At 40.5% G+C, this 14,916-nt stretch overlaps 1 protein-coding gene across 5 annotated transcripts in view; it reads left to right on the plus strand.

Annotated features, from left to right (window-relative positions):
- APBA1 (amyloid beta precursor protein binding family A member 1) overlaps nucleotides 1-14,916 on the plus strand; it is a 229,307-nt gene that overhangs the window by 140,193 nt on the left and 74,198 nt on the right. For all 5 annotated transcript variants that reach the window (XM_035302864.3, XM_002742872.6, XM_008995874.5 and 2 more), the window contains one exon: nucleotides 13,257-14,526. In XM_035302864.3, coding sequence (XP_035158755.1) covers nucleotides 13,327-14,526 — 1,200 coding nt within the window. In that variant the 5' untranslated portion in view covers nucleotides 13,257-13,326. The remainder of the gene's footprint in view (nucleotides 1-13,256; nucleotides 14,527-14,916) is intronic.

Below are 14,916 nucleotides of genomic sequence, written 5' to 3' on the forward strand. Positions count from 1 at the left end.
AGGAATTTGGTTTTCTGTTTCTGAGTTACTTTACTTAGAATCATGACTCTAGCCTTGTCCATGTTGCTACAAAGAACATGATTTCATTCTTTTTTATCGCTGCATAGTATTCCATGGCCTATATATACACAACATTTTTTCAATCCAGTCAACCATTGATAGACACTTGGGTTGATTCCATGACTTTGCTATTGTGAATAGTGCTGCAATGAACATATAAGTGCATGTGTCTTTTTAAACTAATAATGATTTCTTTTTCTTTGGGTAGATTTCCAGTAATGAGATTGTTGGGTCAAATTGTAGTTCTATGTTTAGTTCTTTGAGAAATCTCCATATTGTTTTCTATAGAAATTGAATTAGTTTACATTCCCACCAACAGTGTATAAGTGTTTGCTTTTCTTCACATCCATGCCTATATCTGTTGTTTTTTGACTTAACGATAGCCATTCTGATTGGTGTAAGATAATATCTCAGTGTGGTTTTAATTTGCATTTCTCTGGTGATTAGTGACGTGAGCATTTTTTTCATGTGTTTGTTGGCCACTTGTTCTTCTTTTGAGAAATGTCTGCTCATGTCCTTTGCCCAGTTTTTAATGGAGTGGTTTGTTTTTTTTCTCGTTGAATTATTTGAGTTCCTTGTAGATTCTGGATATTAGTACTTTGTCAGAGGCATAATTTGCAAATATTTTCTCCTATTCTATAGATGGTCTGTTTACTCTGAAGATGAGCACTATTTTTAATAAAGCAAATGAAAAATAATTTCCTCTGGAAGCTCATGTCTTCCCTTGAGGTGACTGAAAGGTTGTGGATCTTCAAAACCACATTTGGATTTTACGGATCTTCCCATTAGGAGTTAAAATGAAATTAGTGAAATAGAAGAGTATAGATGCAGATATCATCTCTCTTTACATTCTGATCAACATGGCCAATAAACTATTATGGGTTTCCAGATTATCTATTTGTCATTTTTAAGAAAAACTAGTTTTTGTCTTTCTCCACATTATGTTTCTTTCCCTGTTAACTTTTTGCTAACATGACTGAACTTAGAGAATTGATTGTCTTGGGAGGTTTTGAATCATTATGAGATTTCTGGCTCATCAAATTCAAATTTAAGTCATCTCCATTGTTGCTACCTAATAGTTGCTTAGTGGATTTGGTTCTTTGGGAGTTGTGAAGCTGAATTGTCAGGAAGTGAACCTTCCTGGATGTAGCTCCTTTTAATCATTTAGTATAGCCCTAGCATAGCAGATTTAAGGCATAACCAAAAATATGTTTGAGTATTATGACCAGCATAGCCTTTGCTGCTTTCCTGACCTATGAATAAAAAGAAGCTCAGGAACAAGAATTCAATTTGAAGCTTCAGAATTTGGATTGTAGCTGATATTCTGGTGTAAATTTGGAGAAGGAAGATACTAGAAGCTACAGAAAACTTGAGGGAATAGAGATAGGCAAGTTAACTGACTTTTTATTGAGCCAAATAATCTGTAAATGTAACAATAGCAGTAAATTTGAGGTGATGTGGTCTCAAAAGAAGACTACATTTTAATGAATTACTGTTTAATTTGTTCTTTGCCTGATGTCACTTTTTTCATCTCCTTTGGCAGTATGAATTAATAAGCCTCTGAAAACTAACACAGCTTAACTTATTTTAGAGATTTAACTATCGTTAATAGATCTTGGGGGGGGTGTGTGTGTATGTGTGTGTGTGTGAGAGAGAGAGAGAGAGAGAGAAAATGAGCCAGATTGATTGTAGCTGGTGATTTAATACCCCCAAACTGAGTGTAATGTAGCAATAGAGACAGTAAATGTAGTAGGAGCGGAGGGTAGAAAGGAAGTTGTTTAGAAGCATAAAAAGGGATTGTAACAGAATAAAAATACCAAGTTTGTATAACCTTCAATAAATTATGGATTGTGTAGATATGTTTGATTTTATAACAAGGCATTCCACAAAAATTCAGATAGACTTTTAATTGGCTTTGATTTCCAGAGACTGTCTCTTGAGTTTTCTGTAAAATTTGCAAGATCTTCCTGCTGAGTTTCAGTGATTGTCTTAAGCTTATTTCATGTATTTTATTGAAACCAGAATGATAAATGAATGATTGGATTATTAAAGTGCTAGACAATAAGAAAGTCTGCATAAATTCAAAATGTTCTCTTTAATCAAAGGCTGGGCTGTGATCAGAGCTTTGTGGTTAGTACTCTGAATTAATTCAAGTGGATGAATTAATTTTCCTGCCTGGTTAGTGTTAGCAAAAATTATACAGATTGCAAGGTGGGATGAAAGTAATGAACCTGATTTTGTAGTCATCATACAAGAATATATTCACCCAATTGGCTTCTGTCCTTTTATTTTCCCTGTGAGGATGAAGGCTTATATTAAAGATGTAGCCACTAGCCAAAGGAATTTTTAAAGCCATCTTTGGGAATTAACTGCAGAGCTTATGCCAGAGTCTTTTTAATAATCTTGGCTTGATGCACATCTTCATCTTTTAAGGGATAGACTTGATATTTGGAGAACATCAAAAAGCATTCACAGCCAAATCTTCTAAATAAGGTGCATGATAAACCTGGATGATACCATTTGAGGTAAAAATCAGATATAACAAAAAATGACTACAGAATATTGAAAACAATTTGCTGGTAGTTTCAAAGCCCATAAGTTAACTTTGAAATCAATTCCAATATAGGAGTGGCCAAAGTGTTTTGAGCAAACACAGTGCCCTTGGAACTTGTAAGTATAAAGTCTGCCAAGGTGACTATTCTAAAAGGAATTACACCAATTTAGATGTTTGTTTAAAAAATCAATTGCATCACTTTATGGGCTCAGTGTAATGTAATAGGAAGAACATGAACAGCGAGAGCCAGACAGATCTACCTCCACCCCTTCAGCTCTAAGTGACCTTGGATAAGTTATTTAAGCTGTCTGAACTTCTGCTTCATAATCAGCAAATGCAGATAATAATTCCCACTGGGAATGATGGAGGGCTAGAAATGTAGTATGTAGAATACCACATATATTGGCCTGTGCATAGTTTAGTATTTGGAATTTGTTGTTTGATTTATTTATACACAGCTTCATTTCAAAACAGATCAGAAGTAGCTTAGCTACTTGTTTTCTACCCCTATATAGCCTTATTTAGGAAATGATAATATTAATAAATATACCATGTGCTCAAGTCATTTATATTAACATTATTTTTTCACAATTTTTAAAAATAATCTCGACTTTTAGATTCAGGGGTTACCTATACAGATTTGTTACCTGAGTATACTGTATGATGCTAAGGTTTGGGATGTGATTGATGCCATCATCCAAATACTGAGCATACTACCTAATAGTTTTTCAACCCATACCCTCCTCTTTCCTCCCCCACTTCTAGTAGTCCCCACTGTCTACCATTATCATCTTTATGTCCATGAGTACCCAATGTTTAGTTCCCACTTGCAAGTAAGAACATGTAGTATTTGGTTTTCTGTTCCTGCCTTATTTTGCTTGGGATAATGGCCTCCAGCTGCATGCATGTTGCTATAAGAAAAACCTTATTTCACTCTTTTTCATGGCTACATAGTATTCCATGGTGTATATGTACCACATTTTCTTTACCCAGTCTGCCATCAATGAGCACCTAGGTTAGTTCCATGTCTGTGCTATCATGAATGGTACTGTGACTAGCATAAAAATGAATGTGACTTTTTGGTAGAACAACATTCCACCGAGAGCTATTGTCTTTTGGATATATACAGGATGTATACAATTCCATTGCTGGGTCAAATGGTAGTTCTAAGTTATTTGAGAAATCTCTAAACTGCTTTCCACAGTGTCTGAACTAAAAACCAATGGTGCCTAAATGTTCCCTTTCCTCCACAGCCTCACTGGCCTCTGTTGTTGTTTGACTTTTTGTAATAGCCATTCTGACTGGTGTGAAATGGTACCTCATTGTGGCTTTGACTTGCAATTATCTGATGATTAGTGATATTAAGCATTTTTTAAAATGTTTGTTGGCCACTTGTATGTCTTCTTTTAAGAAGTGTTTGTGTCTTTTCCTCATTCTTAATGGGGTTATTTGGTTCTGAGATTCTGGATTTTAGACCTTTGTCAGATATATAGTTTGTGAATATTTTCGCTCATTCTGTCAGTTATCTTTTTACTTTGTTGTTAGTTTATTTTGCTATGCGGAAGCTCTTTAATTAGGTCCCACTTGTCAATATTTGTTTTTGTTGCAATTGCTTTTGAGAACTTTGTCATAAATTCTTTCCCAAGGCTGATGTGGTGTTCCCAAGACCAAATGATATTTTCTAGATTTTCTTCTAGGAGTCTTATAGCTTGATATTTTAAATTTATCTTTAATCCACCTTAATTTTTTACATGGTGAAAAGTAGGGGTCCAGTTTCATTCTTCTGCATATTACTAGGCAGTGATCCCAGCACCATTTATTGAACAAGAAGTCCTTTCCCCATTGCTTATTTTTCTTGACTTCAACTAAAAATTAGATGGCTGTCGGTGTGCGACTATATTTCTGAGTTCTCTATTCTATTCCACGCATCTATGTGTCTGTTTTTGTACCAGTGCCATGATGTTCTGGTCCCTGTGGTCTTATAGGATAGTTTGAAGTCTGGTAATGTGATGCCTCTCTGGCTTTGGTCTTTCTGCTTAGGACTGGCCATTTGGGCTCCTCTGTGGTTCCATATAAATTTTAGAATAGTTTTCTCTAGTTCCGTGAAAAATGATGTTGGTAGTTTGATAGGAATAACAATGAATCTGTAAATTCCTTTGGGTAGTATGGCCATTTCAATTATATTGATTCTTTCAATCTTTAAACATGGAATGTTTTACCATTTGTTTGTGTCATCTATGATTTCTTTTTGAAATGTCTTATAGTTCTCCTTGTAGAGATTTTTCTCCTCCTTAGTTAAATGTACTCCTAGATTTTTTTTGGGTGGGGGGGGCAGGCAAACATTTGAAACAGAATTGAGTTATTTATTTGGCTCTCAGGTTGAACGCTGTTGGTGTATAGACATGCTCCTGATTTTTGTGCATTGATGTCATGTCTTGAAACTTTGCTGAAGTCATTTATCAGTTCTAGGAGCCTTTTGGCAGAGTCTTTAGGGTTTTCTAGGTATAGAATCACACTGTCAAAGAAGAGAGATAGTTTGACTTCTTTTCCTATTTTGATGCCTTTGATTTCTTTCTCTTGCCTGATTGCTCTGGTTAGGACCTCCAATACTATGCTAAATAGGTGGTGACAGTAAGCATTCTTGCATTATTCTAGTTCTCAAAGATAATGCTTCCAGTTTTTGCCCATTCAGTATAATATTGGATGTGGTTTTGTCTCTTTTTGTAGATGGCTATTATTTTGAGATACGTTCTTTGATGCCTAGTTTCTTAAGAGCTTTATTCATGAAGGGATGTTGTATTTCATCAAAAGCTTTTTTCACATCTGTTGAGATTATCATAATTTTGGTTTCCAATTCTGTTTATGTGGTGAACCACATTTATTGATTTGCACATGTTGAACTAACCTTGCATCACAGCAATGAAGCCTACTTGATCACGGTGAATTAACTTTTTTATATGCTATTGGATTTAATTTGCTGGTATTTTGTTGAGGATTTTTGTGTCTATGTTTCTCAGGGCTACTGGCCTCTAGTTTTCTTTTTCCATTGTGTCTTTTCCAAGTTTTGGTATCAGGATAATGCCTGGCTTTGTAGAATGAGTTAGGGAGTTCCACTTCCATAATTTTTTAAATAGTTTTAGTAGAATTGGTACCAGCTCTTTGCACATCTAATAGAATTCAGCTGTGAATCCATCTGTTACAAGGCTTTTTTCAGTTAGTGGCATTTTTTAAAATTATTATTGATTCAATTTTGGAACTTGATATTGGTTTGTTCAAGGTTTCAATTTCTTTCTGATTCAATCTTGGGAAAGTGTGTGTTTCCAGGAATTTATCCATTTCCTCTAGATTTTCTGGTTTGTGTGTATAGAGGTGCTCTTAATAGTCTCTGAGGATCTCTTGCATTTCTGTGTGATTGGTTAGAATGTCACCTTTGTAATTTCTGATTGTACTTATTTGGTTCTTCTCTCTTTTTTTCTTTGTTTATCTAGCTAGCAGTCTATCAATCTTGTTTATCCTTTAAAGTAACCAACTTTTGGCTTCACCGATTCTTTGTATAGATTTTTGGGTCTCATGTTTTCTTGATTTTTGCCCTGATTTTAGTTATTTCTTCTTTTCTGCTAGCTTTGTTCTTGTTTTTCTAGTTCCTCTAGGTGTGATGTTAGATTGTTAATTTGAGACCTTTCTAAGTTTTTGAGGTAGGCCTTTAGCACTACAAACTCTCCTTTTAACACTGCTTTTGCTGCATCCCAAAGATTTTGGCATCTTGTGTTTCTCTTTTCATTTTTTTCAGAGAATGTTTTGATTTCTGCCTTAATGTCATCATTTACCCAAAAGTCATTCAGGAGCAAGTTGCTTAATTTCCATGTAATTATGTAGTTTTGAGAGATCTTCTTGGTATTGATTTCTATTTTATTTCATTGTGATCCAAGAATATGGCTGGTATGATTTTGATTTTTTTTAATTCATGGAGATGTGCTTTATGGCCAAGCATGTATTTGATCTTGGAGTATGTTCCATGTGCATGCAGATGAGAAGGATGTACAGTCTGTGGCTGATGGGTGAAATATTCTGTAGATGTCTATTAGGTCCAATTGGTGAAATGTAGAATTTAAGTCCAGAATTTCTTTAGTTAGTTTTTTGTTTTGATGATCTGTCTAACACTGTTAGTGGGCCGTTGAAATCTCCTACTACTATTGTATGGCTATGTCTTTTCATAGATCTAGAAGAACTTGTTTTATGAATCTGTGTGCTCTAAATGTTGGGTGTATATATATATTTATGATAGTTAAGACTTCTGAATGTGCTAAAAGGGACAGTTTATTGGAAATCCTTATTAATGATTACTTAAGGAAAGACTAACTAAAGTAATTTACAGCCTTCCTTTCTATCAATCCCAAATCAACATGAGCCTCTGCTTCACATTATGAGATACCTGGATTCAACTGCTAAATCATGAACTATTCTATTTCTAAATGGTGCACTGAAGTGAAATTCCCTCTTTTTGTTCACCTTTTTCAGCCAAGCTGTAAAACATTCTAGAACCATGGTCCAGAAAGCCATCTGTACTTCACCACTGGTAACCTGGAGACCCTCATCCTGTAGCCAGGATGCTACAGCACTCCTTCATGTTTTGCAGGTGCCCCTGAGGAGGGGACTATCCTGCCTGAGTCTTCCAGGTCATCCAAATAGAGGGGAAGAGATTTTCTTCCATCAGCTGCTCTTCCTTCCTTTGCCTCTGCCTCCCTCTAGAGGTACATGGTTCATCATCAAGGCCATTGATTAGATGACATCACTTCTTTCCTAAGCTTGCTTAGGATGCTCACTACCTCATGAAATCCAGAACCCATATGAACAGCAGCCCTTAATATGGTTCAAAAGGTGTTACAATTGTTGACATTGTTTTAACTCTAGGCTCCCTTTATATCTTGAGCATATTTCCATTTTGCACTTATCACCAAGTAGCATCACTATCAACGCTGTCTGCCCTTGTAGGCAGGAACCATGGTTTAGAAACTTTTACATCCCCTTTGCCTTGCACAATAACTGGGTACATGTTCGATAAATGCCCATTGGATCAACACACTCAAATGCAGAAGAATGTTGAATCATTTGCATTCTTTGGGCACTTAAAGTATCAGAAGTTGAAGGAGTTTGCATGGGTAAATAAGGGCAGAAAATATTTAAGATGGAAAGAAGAAATGAGTTTTTCTCCAAAGGTGATCATGACAATATTTAGAAGTATATAAGTCCCCAACTATTGGGTAGGAGGGGTGAGGAATAAAGATTTTTTCTTTTTCTGTTACTAAAAATTCCTTGACCACCTTCTGTACACACTCTGTACTTGGCACCAGAAAATCAAAGATACGTGACAAGACATCTTTTCTTAAGGACTTCATACTTATAAAGAATTACTATTCAGGATAATAGAAGCCATGATAAATTTTATACATACACACACACACACACACACACACACATACATATATATATATATAATGGTGTGAGTGTGTGAGAGGTAGAGAGAAAGGGAAAGGGAGGGAGAGAGAGAAAGCACAGTGGGCACAAAGTGAGGATTAGTCGGGCCTTATTAATCCCCTGCTTAAGCTCCCCAGTAGCATGCCACTACACTTGAAATAAACCCACACCCTTTACCATGGTGTACCAGACTCTGCCCAACTCAGTCCCTTCCCATCTCTTTGTCCCCATCTCGCATCATACCGTCCCTTACTCACTCCACACCTGCCTGCAAACATTAGTTCTGTCCTTGAAAACAGCTGATCTTTTCTCACCTCAAGGCCCTTGCCCTCAGATCTTCACAAGGCCACCTCTTTCTTGATTATTCAGACCTCAACTCAAATATCTCATTCTCTGGATGATACCTACATAATGCCCTCTCCTCAGTCATTTTCTATGACATTACTCTGTTGTATTTGCTTCATGAAATGTTTCCCTATGAAGTTATTTTGTTTACTTATTTACATTAGTATTGTCTGCCCTTTTTTCCCTCTGCCCCTAACCCAATGCACCAGAATGGGGACTTCCTGAAAGCAGGGAAGCCTCCTCTGGCTTGCTCACTGTTCTGTCCCATTGCCTCAAACGTACCTGGAGGAAGGCACCTAATTGACATTCATCAAGTATGCCCTTGCCCTTGAGAAGACAAGAAGATTCACCAAAGAAAAGTTATAGGTTAAAATTTGGCTTGAATAGGGAGGGCAGTTAGGGCCAGCACCAGGAATTTGGCTGTTAGAAAAGTCACTTCACACAGGGTGAAGTGTGGAGATGGACTAAAGGGGTGAAACATCCCAAGGGCTTTGTTGGCCAGGAATAGAACTCAAGAGCCCAGAACCCAGAGCTAGAGTACGGGGATCAAATGCCAGGGGCCTCTCTTACCAGATTATGACCTGGGACAATCACCCAACATTTCTGTGTCTCCGTTTCCTCATTTTCAGAAGAGCTGATAATGGCAGAACTCCTCATTGGCTAGTGTGAGAATTAAATGAGTCATGTGGAAAATGCCTAGTAGTACTTGGGACATAGTTAGCTAAGCATTTATACTTATGCCCTAGAAGGGAATCACTGAAGAGTTTGAAGAGGAGGGTTATGGGATTCAGATTTGTATTTTATAAAGATCATCAGGCTGGCAGTGAGGAGGATGGACTGGAGGAGGCTGATAAATCAGAGTCAAGGAAACAACCAGGTAGACAAGACAGACCAAGACAAAGCATTGGCAGTAAGGCTGATCCAAGAGTTACTAAGACAGTGGACTCTGGCATCAGTTTGAGGAGGGAGATGAGAGAAGGAGATGATTCAGGGGGTGGCTGGTGGTGTCATTTGCCCATACAGGAAATACAGGAGGGAACCCAGTCTGAGAGCCAGAGTTGGGAGGGAGGGTGAGGAGGTGTGATTTCTTCAGGTGCCATTTCTGGCTAAGTTGAAGTGTTATGGGAACTCCAAGTAGAGCTTCCCAGAGAGAAAATGCCCACATCTTTCTGATCACAATATGACCCTAATATAATTAGCACTGTACTTATCAGTACTTAATAAATATTAATCACTTAATATTTGGTATTTAAATTTTTTTTTTTTTTTTTGAGACGGAGTTTCACTCTTGTTACCCAGGCTGGAGTGCAATGGTGTGATCTCGGCTCACCGCAACCTCCACCTCCTGGGTTCAGGCAATTCTCCTGCCTCAGCCTCCTGAGTAGCTGGGATTACAGGCACATGCCACTATGCCCAGCTAATTTTTTGTATTTTTAGTAGAGATGGGGTTTCACTATGTTGACCAGGATGGTCTCGATCTCTTGACCTCGTGATCCACCTGCCTCAGCCTCCCAAAGTGCTGGGATTATAGGCGTGAGCCACCGTGCCTGGCCAACATTTTTACTTTTGAAGAAAATACTGAGAAACATTTGTTCATATTCAAGTTTTTTTCGTTTAGATTTCTATATGTAGAATTACTGGGGCAAAAAATATATTACCTTTTGAAGACTTGAATTCATCTTGCCAAACTGCTTTTCAAAAATTTTGTACCAATATATGCTCCCATAATAACCTAGGATTTTTTAAAAGCAGCTTAAATGTTTTTTATAAATGCTACTCCCAAAGTTGCCAGGGTATGGAGAATAGTTTTCTTGTGTTCCGTTTGCCTTGATCCTAGGGAAACCCCCAAAGTCGATGTCTGTTATTCGTTAACATGTTGCAATACCACAACCCAAATCATACTATTGACAACATGATGGTATGTAAAACACAAACACTGTATGTGAGTTTTGTGGACGGGGGTATACGGAGAAGGTACTTAGTGAACAAAAAGCTCTATTGTACTAAAACTACATTATTTTAACACTATCTTCCTCCATCCCCCGCCCGACCAGAGAACTTCCTTTACCACGGTTTAGTGTATATACACACATGGAAATTCCATTTCTTTCTAATCAACACGTTTTATAAGAGGGCACTATTCACTGATTTTAACCCAGAATGAGCTAAAATTTCTTTTTAATACATATGTCAATAGATTTTCATCAAGCTAAAGAAGAGCCATTTTCCCTGAAGATAGCAATTTGGTCAGTTCCACACATGGTTATCATGAATTGTTGGTCGTTCAGGTGGTTTGTGTGGTTTTTGTTAGTTTTTCTTACACTGACCACATACAACCGAGACACCTTAGGGTAAAAGAACCCAGGAAAGTCTGTGATATGTTTGCTATCCCTTTCTGTGAATGCTTGCTTTGTGTTTATTAGAATTAGATTTGCACATTACGAACCCAATGTAGATTTAATGAAGATTTATCTGTTGTCTTTTTTAGAAAGTCCTTATGAAGGAAACTTGGGTATGCTGTTCTTGTCCATGTATTGTATTGAGTTGAATATTTGTTTTGTGCTTCTCATAATCCACTAGAGGCTATTTAACTGGGTGGCCTGCAGCACCAACACTTGCCTCTTCTGTTTAGAGTAGGGGTCTCTAAAAATGGACGGTATTGGTCCATGGCCTGTAGGATCCCGGCTGCACAACAACAGGTGAGTGAGCACTGCTACCTGAGCTCCACCTCCTGTCACATCAGCAGCAGCATTAGATTCCCATAGAAGCATGAACCTTATTGTGAACTGCACCTGCGAGGGATCTAGGTCGTGCACTCCTTATTAAAATCTAACTAATGCCTGATGATCTGAGGTGAAACAGTTTCAATCATCCCTCATCCCACCCCACCCTGCCACTGGTTTACAGCCTTAACCATCCAACAAGGTTTAAAGGGAGACTCATACTTGCTTTTGGAAGACTTTCTTATACTTAGTCCACAGTCACTGTTGTCAGGAGTTAATGGGAGGAGCCCACAATTTTTCAAAAGAGGCTGGGTCTAATTTATATGACGTGGGACTCAAGCAATAAAAGTTGTTCTCTTGTAAACCATGATTCTTTTCTTCTAGCAAGCATCAATCAGGGGTAGATCCATTAAAGAATGGGGGAAACATGATACTTCTGCTTAAATGTGGACTTGGTAGCTCCAAAATGGCCTTTTTTGCTATTGGGATGGTCATCAATGCTCGAAGGAAATTGCTGTGTTTGTGACGGGGAGTTGAGTAGAATATAATGCATCTCACTACTAGAGTCAATCAGATATTCCTGGTCCTCCTGGGGCTGTCTGATATAACATTTAAGAGTTCAGTTCCCATCAATTTTGTCCATTTGTAAGAGAAGCTCTCCAAAAGAACATAATAGCAAGTTTACACATACTGTTGAGCCCATTTACCACAGGGATCTCAAAATCACAGGGGTCCTGCCTGTTTTGTTGTTGTTCTTTACATTCTCTGTGTCTATTTCTATATACTGCACAGAATATACTATAGAGCTATTTTGTGATAAAAATTGAGAGAGGTTGAAAGCAAATCCTTCTTTCAAGCTACAAATTTCTCTGAAAATAGAATGAGACCTACCCATATTAAAAATATATATATACCTGTTATCCCGTTCTAGCTATAATGGCAACTCATAAAAATCACAGATTTTTAAATGCAGGGTATATGGGGGAAGTGATTATAGTCCTCCCCTGGAATCTGTGGGGGTTGGTTTCAGGACCCCAGTGGATATGAAAATCCATTATAAAATGGCATATTTGCATATGACCTATGCACATTCTCTAGATATACTGTGAATCATCTCTAGATTTCTTATAATACGCAATACGATATTAAATGCTATGTAAATCAGTTATACCTTATTTTTACTTGCATTATTTTTTATTGTTGTATTGTGCTGGGTTTTTTTTTTTTCCCGAAGATTGTCGTCCATGGTTGGTTGACTCCTGGATGCTGAATGCGCGACAGGGAAGCCTGACTATTAGGAACCAGCTGCTGTATAACACTGGCCTCTAGGAAGAAAAAGTGTCTCCTGGTCAAACAACTTAGGGAAACCCTGTATCCTGCATCTTTCTCCTTCTGGATATTAACAATGAAAAGTCAACTGTAACTCACCATTTTCCAAACTTATTTGATCACGGAGTCTTTTTTACCCTGTAATAGCTGTTAACATCCTGCATGTAGGAAATGAGCCCAGTCACACCATGGAGGTCCAGAAAATTAAGCCACTTGCCCAAGATCGCAGAATCAGTAATAACAGAGCCAGGGCGGGTTTTCTCTGCTAGCTGGCAGCCATCCTCTGAATGGCTGAAAATGTGTGTTACCAGCAATGGCTTCAAAAGGTGTTCAAGGTTATTTATTTATTTATTTATTTAAAGAATGATTTCTAAAGTTACTAGGATCCTAGTTTAATTTGGAGAGATTTATCTGTTAGCAGATGGAAAATGTGTCAATTGGCCCATTCAATTTAGTAGAACTCTTTATTCAGATGCATCAGAAACGGGACCTGGATAGCGTGCATGAAGAACAAAACGTTCCTGAGGCACTCAGTCTGAGGGATGGGAAAGGGAGAAAGCCAATAAGCAATTAAACAAGTAGATATGTAATTACAAATTATGATGCGTGCTATGTATGTGCTGTCAGATTTAGCTTAAATTGGCAGTCATTTTTTAATTGACCCAGATCCAAAAGGAATCAATAGCAGTTGTTTTGATGGTTATCTGGATATTCGTCTCATAACCACTGTTTGCACCACGTGACGGCCTCTCCCCTTCTTGTTTTTCCAGCCCAGTGGAGCAAAATGAGGGCGCAGTGAGCGGGGCCCAGCTTCTCTCCCAGCCGTCCCCAACGCCCACTATGAACCACTTGGAGGGGTCCGCGGAGGTGGAGGTGACCGACGAGGCGGCAGGCGGGGAAGTGAACGAGTCAGTGGAGGCCGACCTGGAGCACCCCGAGGTCGAAGAGGAGCAGCAGCCGCTGCCACAGCAGCAGCACTATGCGAGCCGCCACCAGCGCGGGCGTGCCCTCGAGGACCTCCGCGCCCAGCTCGGCCAGGAGGAGGAGGAGCGCGGGGAATGCCTGGCGCGCTCAGCCAGCACGGAAAGCGGCTTCCACAACCACACGGACACCGCCGAGGGCGACGTGATTGCCGCGGCCCGCGACGGCTACGATGCGGAGCGCGCGCAGGACCCCGAGGACGAGAGCGCCTACGCAGTGCAGTACCGACCCGAGGCAGAGGAGTACACAGAGCAGGCAGAGGCAGAGCACGCCGAGGCCACGCACCGCCACGCACTGCCCAATCACCTGCACTTCCACTCGCTGGAGCACGAGGAGGCCATGAACGCGGCCTACTCGGGCTACGTCTACACGCACCGGCTCTTCCACCGCAGCGAGGACGAGCCTTACGCCGAGCCCTACGCCGACTATGGCGGCCTCCAGGAGCACGTGTACGAGGAGATAGGGGACGCGCCCGAGCTGGACGCGCGCGACGGCCTGCGGCTCTACGAGCAGGAACACGACGAGGCGGCAGCGTACCGCCAGGAGGCCCTGGGCGCGCGGCTGCACCACTACGACGAACGCTCAGACGGCGAGTCCGACAGCCCCGAGAAGGAGGCCGAGTTCGCGCCGTACCCGCGCATGGATAGCTACGAGCAGGAGGAGGACATCGACCAGATCGTGGCAGAGGTCAAGCAGAGCATGAGCTCGCACAGCCTCGACAAGGCGGCCGAGGACATGCCTGAGGCCGAGCAGGACCTGGAGCGCCCCCCTACCCCGGTTGGGGGTCGCCCTGACAGCCCCGGGCTGCAGACGCCAGCGGGGCAGCAGCGTGCAACTGGCCCCGCAGGCAGCGGCGAGGCTGGGCAGCGGTACAGCAAGGAGAAGCGCGATGCCATCTCGCTGGCCATCAAGGACATCAAGGAGGCCATCGAGGAGGTGAAAACTAGGACCATCCGTTCGCCTTACACCCCCGACGAGCCCAAAGAGCCCATCTGGGTCATGCGCCAGGACATTAGCCCCACCAGGGACTGTGACGACCAGAGGCCGATGGACGGAGATGTAAGTTGGTGAGGGTTCGGACTTACTCAGCTCCATGCAGTGGGAGGGAGATGGCGCCCCATGGCCTTGTATGTCCCTGGGTAGTGCCTTTATGGGAAACGGCCTGTGGGGACGCTAAGAACTTTTCCACCCTAAGCCTCAGAAACAGCTTGTACCTAAACTCTCGTGAATGAAATACCAGCAGGAGAGAATTAAAGTGTTGAATGCATTCATCAGATTCTTAGCAGGATGGCTTCAAATCAGTGGTTCCCACACTGTGCCTGGAGGCCTTGTGAGAGATGCATTCTTGGGCACATCACCCTCCACCTCACAGTTTCTGATTCAGAAAGTGTGGGGTAGGGCCCTAGAATTTGTATTTCTAATGCCAAATAAAAACCAAGCCCTGATTGA

This window comes from Callithrix jacchus, chromosome 1 (assembly GCF_049354715.1).
Source record: "Callithrix jacchus isolate 240 chromosome 1, calJac240_pri, whole genome shotgun sequence".
NCBI classification, from domain to species: domain Eukaryota; kingdom Metazoa; phylum Chordata; class Mammalia; order Primates; family Cebidae; genus Callithrix; species Callithrix jacchus.